Source organism: Opisthocomus hoazin, chromosome 6, assembly GCF_030867145.1.
Source record: "Opisthocomus hoazin isolate bOpiHoa1 chromosome 6, bOpiHoa1.hap1, whole genome shotgun sequence".
NCBI lineage: Eukaryota > Metazoa > Chordata > Aves > Opisthocomiformes > Opisthocomidae > Opisthocomus > Opisthocomus hoazin.
In genome coordinates, this window is record NC_134419.1 from 19,327,385 (window position 1) to 19,339,513 (window position 12,129).

Below are 12,129 nucleotides of genomic sequence, written 5' to 3' on the forward strand. Positions count from 1 at the left end.
TCCATTCACTCAGACTTTTCTGGTAAGCCAGTTTTGTCTCTAAGCAATTTAAATATTCATTTAATTGTCTCAAGGAAACACTATGGTCACACTTTTTGGGGGGGGGGGGGGGGGGGGAATCAAAGCCGGATTTATTAACTAACAAGATACCCAGTTGCTGAAGTCCATTGCAGTGAACACTGAGCATGGTCAGCTATAACAGCTTGTGAGTTAGATAAACTACAACCATTCAATTCTACCAACATATCAAGAAATAACACAATTTGCCTGGACTTTTCTAATCAAAAAAACATAGATTTACTTTTTTTTAACTAGGATTCATAGATCTTACCAGCATTCTTGATGATGGGCAATGAAAGTAGTGCAACCCCCAACAACAAAGCTTCAAAACTAAGAAAGCTTTAAAATCATCATATCCCTGGAAATACAAGATATATTTTCTCTATATGCTAGAAGTCCATCTTCAAGCTTACCTGTATCTTCAAGTTGCAGATGAAATCTGTTAGCAACAGGAGCTTTTGTGTAGGAAGTAACTGGACTGTAGTTATGCTCATAAGCCCACTTGATCAAACTCTCATGTGATGAAGGAATATTAGGTTTTATTGATTTACTCATACTCATAGATCGTTCTGTTTCCTTTCCAAAACCAATACTATTTGATGTCTGCAAACAAAGAAAAGCTTCGTTTATGATTTACCATTTAAAACTTCATTAATGATTTACCATTTAAGGACACTTAAAATGCAATAGTGACACTGATTGAACATGGTTTTTGCTCTATTTTACTCTATTAAATAACAGCAAACTGAGAACACCTGGGAAATGAAATAAACCCAACTCTGCCACCTTAGGCCCAGAACTGCTGCCCCCCCGCTTCCTTCCAGGCTCTGCCTGGAGTACAATAAATCAAGGTAGTCAGAAACTGGTAATTCCTAAATGAGACAAAGACGTATTTACAGCCACTTGTATAATGCTGTATTTTCTTCAAAACTGAGCTGAAATGAATTCTAAGGTGAGGTGAACTCAAGATGACATCTGATTTTTCAAATGTCCTCTCCATTTCTATGATTAGAGCTTTACTTAAGTTATATATGCTAAAATCTTTGTTCAAATGAGCATGACTGAAAAAGGCAAAACACAGCATGCTCACAAAGTAGAGCTGATAGCAGCTAATGCTTTAAAGTCAGCTGGCAGCAAGGACAGTCTGTCTCTCTGAATGAGCTTCATACTAGAAATGTTGTGTGCCTCCTGCAAATGCTGAGTATGTTAAACAGGACTGAATTAAATGCTTAATAGTGATTAGTGAGAGGATGCAAGGCCAAACTACTTGAAAGACAACATATACTTTCTGCACATAAATAAAATTTAAAATTTAATTAACAATATAAGTTTTACACAAATATATCAATACAGCAAACTCAGATACACTTGCCAACCTCTTAGTGTTATTATTAAACCATTACAAATAACGGCTCAAAGTTGGCCGTGGAATACAGATGAGTCACACAGTCAAATAAAATTAACTTTCGCTTTACTGTAAACAAATACAAATGGACAAGGTCAAAGGAATATAACAAGCATCTTTAACTGTTAGAAGGATAGTTAGAAAATATTCACTGGTATTACTCTTCAATTTGCTTTTAACTGCTTGGCATCTTAAACTTAAACATATAGTCACACAAAGAGAAATACTTTTTTTTTTTTTTTTAACACAGCCACAACATTACTGTTATCACTATAGCAATCACATCAGCGACTACAGAACAAGCTGAACATGCTCATAACAGGACAGGCACGACGACCCACTTTTCAATGATTCCTGCTATGTGATTGAATTGCACTTTCCATATGCAGATGATACCACTGAACGCTCTACAACAAACACTTTTACTTCCATGCCTGATTGCTTTCTCCATCTCAGAGGCCGCATTTCTTTTTTTAAATCCCCATTGGTTCCCCTCAACATAGAATCATAGAATGCTACGGGTTGGAAGGGATCTTAAAGATCATCTGGTTCCAACCCCCCTGCCATAAGCAGGGACACCTTCCACTTGACCAGGTTGCTCAGAGCTCCATCCAACCTGGCCTTGAACACTTCCAGGGAGGAGGCATCCACAGCTTCTCTGGGCAACCTGTACCAATGCCTCACCACCCTCATGGCGAAGAATTTCTTCCTAATATCTAACCTAAATCTGCCCTCTTTTAGTTTACAGCCATTCCCCCTTGTCCTATCACTACACACCCTTGTGAAAAGTCCCAACAAATCTTAATTCTCTTTCCCTCTAGACTGTCAAAAGATTGACTGCGCTGATCTCGTTTGCCCAGACCACTTTTAGACAGCGGTCGTACGGACCTGCTACCCAGCATCAGAGAGCTCGGCTGCACTTCTGTACCTGACCTCAGAGCTTTTGAACCAAGAAGTGAATAAAGCTCAGAGAGTGCCAATGGAATGGCACAGTTTACCTTTAGCTCCCTCCCTCATTTCTTCCTAATGATCCAGTTCTGCATCCTTTAAACACTCACTGCTTCACAACTGAAGTTAAAGGGAATGTCAGTTGCAGAGTGTCTGGTTTGAGGATACTGTTACCAGCAGAGTTATCAATGACTAGCAAAGGTCATTGAAGATAAGAAAAAAAAAGGAAGCAATAGGTATCCTAATTTTAGTGCCTTATTACTGTTTGGATCAAACAGTCTTTTATTCTTCAACAGACACAAATCTGGCCATGACTTATCACACATTTTCATACAGCCACACAGTTTTGGCTGGTTGGAGTTATTATGCTACCCCAACTTTGCTGGATCTCCCTCTCTGCTTTCCTTTTTGTCATGAGGAGACAGCTGAACAAATATTATCTCAGAATTTTACTGTCCTAGCTGGCACCTGATCATTTCCAGGGCTTGTTTATAGGTCTCCATGCTGAGCCTGTAAATGTTCAGTCCTGCACTGCCTCAGTGACACAAAACCGAGCACCATGGCTTGCAGGAACAGACATACCTTCCTTCACTGCCTGCCCTGCCAACACCTTCACACGCAGTGTATGAAACCTGGCAATCAGTCACCTGCTAGCCTACCCAGAACTGAGAGACCATTTCAGAAACTGGTGGGCAGTTGTTCTCATGTAAAGAACAGTCCCTCCAAGCTTTTGAAACCTTCACAGGTTTGTTCTACGCATTTCACCTCTCTCACTCTTTTCCCCTCAACACAGTTATTTTCTTTGAGATAAATGGAAGCTAATAGAATTTATCAAATATTTCTGCAATTTCACTTATTTGACCACAGTGCAACCTACAGCTTTGTAAAAGGAACCAAATCCAAGGGAAGCAATGTGAACGGCAGACAGTCCACAAGCACAGCAACACACAAGCACTGCATGGGGGTTGATGTAAGGACAGACTGCAAGCAGGAGCCAAACACAGCCTGGCAGGAAAGCACTGCATGTATATTATGTGCAATTACATTACCTAAACTGTTCCCATTCTACCTGGTTTTGTGTCCATCCTCTTTCAGAGTCTCAAGAAACACAGCAAGCTGGGAGATGAGCTAGATGGCCTAAAAAGTCTTTTTCATTTTTTTGTCTATGAACTTCGACCTTAATAACTCACAGTCCAGGGTTCGAGGCAGCTTAGCACTAACCTTTCCCTCTTGGTTTGCCAATCCCCTCAAGACAATTCTGATTCGTACTGAGGGCAAGAAGTTAGGAAAAATGAAGTGCATGGAACCGATTCAACTAATAAAAAGAACACTGTGAAACATTACCTAATTGTTTAGCAATGTTTTTATGCATTGTCTAAATTTGGGCTTGGAAAGACCTTCAGCTTAATAGAGATATGAACAGATTCTAAATACTGAATGTATAGGCTTTTTAATTACATGGGGGTCTTGAGTTCCCTCCCACACTCCCCCTCTAAATAAAGTACAAACACACATTCAGAAAATGAAGCAGTACAGCAAACAAGTTACTCACAAATCCTAACATAAATATACAGTCTTTTATACACTGACATTTCCATATATAGTATTACTTTCTCTTTTTGTTACTCTAAATAAAATATTACCTTCTGTCACTTGTTACAGAAAGAATTTTCACTTATACTTTTTGCTTATACTTTCAACAATTACTAAAGAACATCTTTAAAAAGAACAGCAGCCTTGCTTTTCTATACTCAAGTGGAGCACTTCAGACATTTTAAAATCCTCTAGAATTCCTCTCCCCGAAAATTCATTATCCATAAAAAGAGGCAGCTTCATGGATATGAAATACGGTACTTTGGCTACCTCCAAACATGAAGCGAACCTATGCACAACTCTATCCTGTGAAAGTAGACCCATATAGGTCTAAATATACAGCGGTAAATTTTATGTACTAACCTAGAATGAAACTTTCAAGTCAAGCATTATGTTTTTGCCCTACTGCTTATAAGTGTGGCAATCCTGGGCAACTAACAACCTTTCTCGTCAAGGGCCGATTATTTAGGACCTACATTCTGTACCAGAAGATCTTTTCCTGACCGTATAATAAAGATGTCAGGGATCAAAAGGGAATTTCATGATCTACACTAGAAAATTTTTCTATTCAATGTTATGAGCAACACCATCATTTAGTTCTTTTTAAATCCCTCACTCTCAAAATCTAGCGTGAAATCCTGCCTACCAATATCTTCCCTTAGAAGATTTAGATCAAACAGCCTTTGGATCCTGTCAGAATTGCCCTTGCACACATTAAAAGGAGAAAGCTACTAAGCAAAGTGAAATTCTTACAAATACAGATATAGCTGAAGTTTGAAAATGCATCTGAGTTACTGCAAAACTGTTAATCAGGAGGCCACTGGGTGGTCCTGAGCAAACATTCAGCTCAACTGTACAACGTGCGACTAACTGATCACTTAAGACAGAAAGAGGCCACACATTTAGAGGCTGCAAGATCAGTTCAATTTTGTTTATTTCAGAGCAAGGGAAAACACATTTTCTTAGTAGAAACGGTGTTGAGCCACAAAGCCTGTACCAAAAATCACTATGAATCAGAACCTCCAATTATGCATAAGCATAGTTTCAGAAGTTTAGCTTTAGAGAGCTTGGTTTTAATTTTTGAAAAATTTTCTATTTGCAGTCTGAGAGGTGAGATCAATTTGACCAAACCCTTGCTGGGGACAGAAGTACTGACAGATAAGAGCACTAGAGACTACTACAACCACAAGTGGAAGGAGTAAAAAAGTTTCCACTTCTAAAGGGATGTGGGTGTGTGGCGCATATGTAGGATTATTCATTCTGCACCCACAGGCATCCTTCCAGCTTCTGAGATGAACCTGTAGATCCACTCACCAAACTAATGGCAAAAAGGGAGCTGAACATCCAACTCTGTGTTTAGTGTACTTCAACAGATGTCGAAAAGACCCAGACTGTAAATCCTTGCGCTAACCACCTGGCTTTCTGTGATGTGCTGGTCAGTTTAATAGCCCATATATTAAGAGTAAAGGAGGGGAAAATAATAGATTTTGTATTTACTCCTTGAAATGCTATAATAATAAAAAAAAGGCAGCTAAGAGAGAAAACATTCAGAAATCAGTATGGTCTAGCACTATGTCACATTTAAATGGATTCTATACCGTTGCAGTATGATATCTCTCAAAAAATAAAGGTGCCTTAACTTACAATCACTTCCAGCTTTCCCTGGACATCATGCGACTTGATAACCCAATTGACAGACTTTTTACACTTGAGGATAAGTATGACGTCTCTGACAAGCTTGGCACCAGGCTGTGATGGTTTAATGTCAACGATTATATCCACCTGGAAAGCACTGTATGTGGAAAATAGAGAGAAAGTTAGACCAGAACGCCAGAAATTTTCAGCTATCAACCTTCTTCCAATCCATCATGTTTCCACTGTCTGGCCAGCTGATTAAAATGCTGGAGATTATCCCAGGCAACACAACATGTGCAAAACAGATTGTTATTCCACATATGCTTAAATGATTTTGCATCACAAGAGAAACAAATACTTTTTAGACAAATAATAATTTTGTCTCTTGTTTACAAGAAGTGTGCTACTCAGTTCAGCTCTCATTTAGAGCAGGTTACTAATATGACTAGCAGTTTGCTTTATAAAGTAAATACTGTTTTCTTATTTCACTGCAACAGCGCCTAAATATAGCTTGGTTTCCTCTGGCTACAACTACATTAAAACTCAAAATAATGCCTTAAAAAAAGTAAAAAGACAAATTAAGCAGGTTAATAGCAAAAAAATGCACAAATACTATATTGGGGAGTGCCTCTGCCTAGGCAGTTAAATTGTGGAAGTTACTTTGCTTAGGATCTTGCATGTGTTGAAGAATTAAGCTGTTGTATTCAGTTTCCAGTATTTCTGGATATACACTTACTTAAAAAAGAAAAGAAAACAGATGTCCAGCCTACTGCTTGCTGGAAAATAGATGAACACTATCCAGATTTTCAAGACCTCAGTAAAATAAGTAGAGCAAATGGGTCTGTACACATTAATAACATCTCATTGTGCAAAATATTAATTCAACAGAAAAATCTTTACTTCCAGATTATCTTGTGTCATAAGAATGTGCTCATCCTCAACTAACAGGTTTCAACTAATATTCTGCACTGAGACTTGGTGTATCTTGGGACCTTTGTTCCACCTCCTGCAGTTTTACCCATGCCCAGCTCAGCTTCTATATGTTTCTTTGCAGATACAAACTTCGTAGAGATAGATGTGGATAATACATAAAGCTAAGAACAAAGCAAGAGGAATTTAACTTATTGCCTTTTTTTTTTTTTTTTTTTTTACTTTTAATAACAAAACATTTCAATATTTTGCAGTGTTATCATCTGAAAAACAAATTCCTATCATACTGTTGGCCAAAGCCAAAAGCCCAGAGGGCTCGGAGACAGGGCTGTCATTGCATAACACTGCAAGGGACTTCCAGTGATGTTTGATGCTAAAGGACAGCTCTGTTCAGGATGGGGCTGCAACTCACACAGAGGCAGATCCTTTGGGCTTAACTACTCCCACTACATCTCAGCACATTCTTACTCTCCTGAGGTTGCTAGGCAAGAATATTCTCAGGCTCTGGGTTCACCACCTTGCAATGAGATAATTACCCTTCTTGCAAAGACCCCTCCCTCCCACCTCTATCTCCCCATGTGATTTCCTCATTAGGGATGGGACGTGCTCAAATGCAACTGCATGAGGAGCACAATCGGACAATGCTGGATACCCAGTGTCTGCAGTAAGCAGACAGGATTTTGATTCCACTTTATCCCTGATGAATTGGTATCTTTCTTCTTGTAAAAGAGAAAACCACCTAAGTTTCATAGCAAATTTGTGTTCTTGCAACCATACTCAGCACTTATGAAGAGCTTTTCCAGGTATGACTATCTGAAGCGAACCCCATTCATGTACTTCCACTAAGACCTAGGAGAGACCAGCAAAAGACAAATGATTTAAATGTCTTTACCTCCCCAGTTTACAGTACCTTTGACAACTAGATAATCCTCATAATGTGAACAGAGAGTTAAGTAATTTTCCCTAAGTACTAGTTACAAACTTTTTTGGTCAGCGTCAACTCTTAACATCTCTTGCAATCACCAAACTATCCCTTAAACTCAACTGGAAACTCAACAGAGAATACCGTTATGACTCTGCAGCCTAACTGTGCAACAATTACCACGGACCGCAGATCACTTGCAACCTCTGAACCACTGTTTGGAGTCACTGCCCTAGGCCTTGCTGCCAGTCATCCCTACCTATGACAGGTCAAAATTACTTTTACCCTCTCTCACCTCCTCATACAGTGGTCCCATCTTAAAACCTGTCTGTCAGATGCTGCCCTTTTTCATATTCCCCTATTCACCTTAAGCTTAGAAAAATGTGATTGACTGAGCAAGAAGGGGGTCAGGATACAGCCCATAAAAACTGTGCTTTGCTTTGCTGTCTTGTTCAGAAAAATCCTGGGATCTTGAAGCAGAATCCAAAATCTTTACATAGTGAAGAACTAATTTCTATTTAAGGCAAAGTACTAAGGTCCAAGCTTTTCTTGTAAGGATAAATTGGCTACTTTATTTTAATTTTCAATAGACAGGCGAAATCTTTAGCTGTGATTTCAAACAGATTTAATCTATTTAGATGATACTTCACCTGTATGGATTGGAATTTGGAGTGATTAGTTCAATAATATGAACTTCTCTTTCTTGGACTGTGTCAGACATAAGGCACCCCTCTGCTGTTTTCGGTTGTAGGTATCCCGCAAGGTAATTTAAAGACAGAAAATTCTTTTCTATGTTGCACGAGGGAGGAAAAACTTGATCTGGAGGGGGAAAAAGAAGAAAATATATGCACCTTTACACACAGATATCAGCTTACACGTGTGTACTTACTGCATCTACTTTAGTGCACCACTATATGTTACGACTTAGGTCTTTAGGCTAATAGGTGTATCTCTTATCTAGCATAGGGACTTATGACAAATCAATATAATATTGAAAGAGAGGTCACTATTGCAATAACACAGAACATCTGATGTAAAATATATACTTCTAAACTGAATAGTTCCTATTTACTGCTTAAAATATTTAATGAAAGAAAATCCCTTCAAAAATAAATCTGAAAAAATACTGAAGCAAAATATGTGAGCATTTTTCAAAGTGAATAAAATGCATTTAATTTGTTCCTTGCACCTTTTAAAAAAATTTCTCTTTTGAAATTGTCATAGAAAAACTTTTGTGATCAATTCCATCTCCCTTTAGAAAATGTTTTATTCTTGTGATTCTATACTTACCATATTTAAAAGATCACACAAAGTATTTTCCATTTCCTTACTCAATATATTTTCCTACATATTATGTAGCCAGTCAGTGTTGTCTAGAAATACTGCAGATCTCTTGTGCATGGAAAATTTAACATAGCAAGAAAAGGATTGAATCTGTTGTTGATACTAAGGAAGCCTGACCATAGTATCCATAACTGAAATTAAGAAATTCTAGAGTAGTTTCAATTTCTGTTTCGGTTTTAACTGCCTAGCTGCAAGCATTAACTAGTGTACAATGCAAAACATAAAAAACCGTCACTTGGTATGAAGTTCTCATGCACTGCCTATGTTGCTGTACCCCAAGAAGCAGTATTTCCACTGAAAAATAGGAATACTTTGTATTTCTGAGACAGCTTTACATATGGATTGTCACAATACACAGAAGGACTAAGTATCATGTTCAAAGACACAAAGTCCTGTAAGAATATAGTTCCAAATGGCTGGCTCTTTGACCTTTGCTGTACAAAGAAAGCTTTCCTACGAAGATCAGTAGCAAGATGGAAAAAAGAAAAAAAATCAAATACAATGTATTATGCATGCAAAACTGTCGACGAACTCTTAAAAGCTGAGCAGAGACCACTGTTAACATTTGCTCCCTAAAGAAGAGCTGAAATGTCACCCTTGAAGCACATTTGTGTGGGGTACACAACTTTGCAGGGCGACCAGAGACTCCTGCGACCCCGGCCACTGCGGAAACAATTAGGGGAGTTTCTTCTCCTGATGTTACACAAAGTAGTCTTTGAATATTAACCTTGCTGTCTTCCCTACAGAATCTATGAAAGCTGTATGAGGCTGCAGCTATTCATACTGCCCAAGCCAAGCACTCTAACATCTGGTATGTGCCCTGCCAGATTAGCCCTGAATGCAGCTGCAGTTCTGCCAGCTCCTCCCACAACAGCAGAGAATGGAAAAAGATCCCAAATGGTCTACACTGAGCTTCAATTTATATATATATATACACACACACACGTAAACCACGATACTAGGTATTTGCCTCTCAGCTGCCGTACAATACAATTCAAGCCATAAAATAACAGCCTCTGAGTAGTTTGTGGATAATTGCCACACGTGCTATCACTCGTCATTGCAAAGAACTTGGTTCCTGCTCCTGGCACATCCTTTAAATGTCTCTGGAGCTCTCAAGAACTGCTGCTCTTGCTGCCGCCAGCGTGGAGGCTCCCCAGCCTGGGCCTCCGCTCGATAGCACGCTTTCCCTCTGCAGAAAATTTTAACTCTGTCACTGGCTACTTGACATACACATCTACTTCCCCTCTTCACCAAAATGTATTTACTCCCATCCGTCCCAGTTACCAAGATATGGGCTGGAACAGAAAAGAAAAGGGGATCCATTTCAGCTCTGTTTGTTCACTATACTTTTTTTTCTTTTTCAGTCTTGGGGCTGTCTACTTACTTTGGAAAGGGACTGCAGGTGCCTCCAATCAATTAAAAACCTTACTAAACCAGCCAGCAAACAGTCATTTTATGGACCCTGTGCCTCTCTAACCTCCATAGACACCCAAAATGGAACCAGACGTGAGGTTCGCCTGTACCAGCCCCAGCAGAGGGTCTCCGGCCAGTGTGCCCGGGTGTCGTGGGGCCCTGCTTGCCCGAAGGCACACGGTGGAGCTGGGCGCAGTGGCTGGCAGCTGCCTTCCCCTCCGCTGCGTTGCCAGGCTGCTCCGATGAAGACAGAGGATTGTTCACTGGGATCTGTAGTGTCTGTGGGCAGCATCTCCATTTTACAGATGAGGACAGACACTATCTGGTCCACTCCGCACAAATTAGGTGTCATCCGCAGGTTCTTGGCTAAATTGGATAAAAGTTGAATATCCCAGCTTAAAATCATGAGGAGGTCTTTGTACATTAGGTGTCACTCTCCAAGCCAGGTGCCCTGGGCAGCAGCAGTTTGATTCAGCAATAAAAATCCCATCAAAGCAGAGCTTGCCTTTCAAAGTCTGAGCTGGGGAGAAGCGAGATGTTTGGGATTTTCCTCAGCCACTCTAATGGTGGGGCTTTTTCATGTGCATTTTGCAGTTTACTAGCCCTCAGCACGACGGAGATCAGAACCTCAACCGACATTCAATGGCAGGGCAGAAACACGAGCAGTGAAAGGGCTGCAGCAGTCTCTGGAGGGAGGGTGGAAACTCTGGGCAGTGCACACAGCTGAAGCCTGACACAACGCCGTCACCTACAGGTATTAAACCAAGCACGGCTGGTGTGCAGGATACATGGACTAGTACGTACAGGCTACAAATTCAGAGTCAGGACTGAAGCTTCAGCTTCTGCCAGGACAGGAGCACAGTGTTACTGTCTGTAAACAGACCGTATATTTTCCAGCCTAGTTATTGTCATGGTTGACTTTTTTTTTTTAATTAAGAAATGTGTTGAAATTAGGCTCCCTCCAGGCTAGCACATCTGCCCTGAGTTTACACTGGTGGTACTGGATGCATTAGGTAACATTTGGCTAACAGATAAGTCTTCTTGACTTGTACAATCGTATCTTCTTGAAGCACAATGAATTAAACTGACTCTGCTGAAAAATATGTACGAAGACCACTTTCACCATGAGTAGTCCCACCTTCTAGAATCTGACAGCAATTATCACGGCAATCACTTTGCCATCTCCTTCACCACACAAATCAAAGCAAGAACCAGAACCTCACTTCTTGTGCCCCCTTCCTCCAAACCCTCATTCCGGCCCCTTTACGTTCTTAATGCGCTCGCCATCCCTGCAGCACTTGATCAGCCACTCTTTTTAATCAACAGGATTCAGACACACTTGGCCCTGACCCAGTTTGCTAGCTCACTCAGCTGCCTTTCATTTGCAGCTTCAAAAGTGATTTCAGAGACCCATGGCATCAGAAGTAGTTTTATTCTATGAAAGATCACCCTTCTTCAGATCTTTTTGTCCTCTGGCTTGCATTTTCTGTTTGCTGTATTCAGCTACAGCCTCAACTTCTAAAATGTTAGATCTTCCAGTCTCAGATTTTTCTAAGTTGAGTGAAGCTGAAATGTAGACAATTACATGGACACTGCCATTAAATTCTGTATTGGTCACGTAGCAACAAAGTACTTCATATGATCACCGATAGATTATGAGTAACGCCAGCTGTGATTCACAGACTGGCAGCTGAGTGTACCTGTCCAAAGCACGTGAGGAGTGTGAGTTTTGTATGAAAAGCCCGAAGAGTCCATCAGCATACACTGTGGTTTGTGGAATCCAGCAATTCCATCGTTCACTCTGCAGAGAAGCATACCAGGTCCACGTCCCACATGGTTTCCATAGAACTCCTTGCACGACTGCTGCAGTTGAAGA

General features: G+C 40.2%; 1 protein-coding gene across 1 annotated transcript in view; it reads right to left on the reverse strand.

Annotated features, from left to right (window-relative positions):
• TGFBR3 (transforming growth factor beta receptor 3) overlaps positions 1-12,129 on the reverse strand; it is a 126,005-nt gene that overhangs the window by 26,264 nt on the left and 87,612 nt on the right. Inside the window, exons 6-8 of the mRNA XM_075424894.1 lie at positions 8,144-8,312; positions 5,651-5,798; positions 474-663 (exon numbers count right to left, since the gene is read on the reverse strand). Coding sequence (XP_075281009.1) covers positions 474-663; positions 5,651-5,798; positions 8,144-8,312 — 507 coding nt within the window. The remainder of the gene's footprint in view (positions 1-473; positions 664-5,650; positions 5,799-8,143; positions 8,313-12,129) is intronic.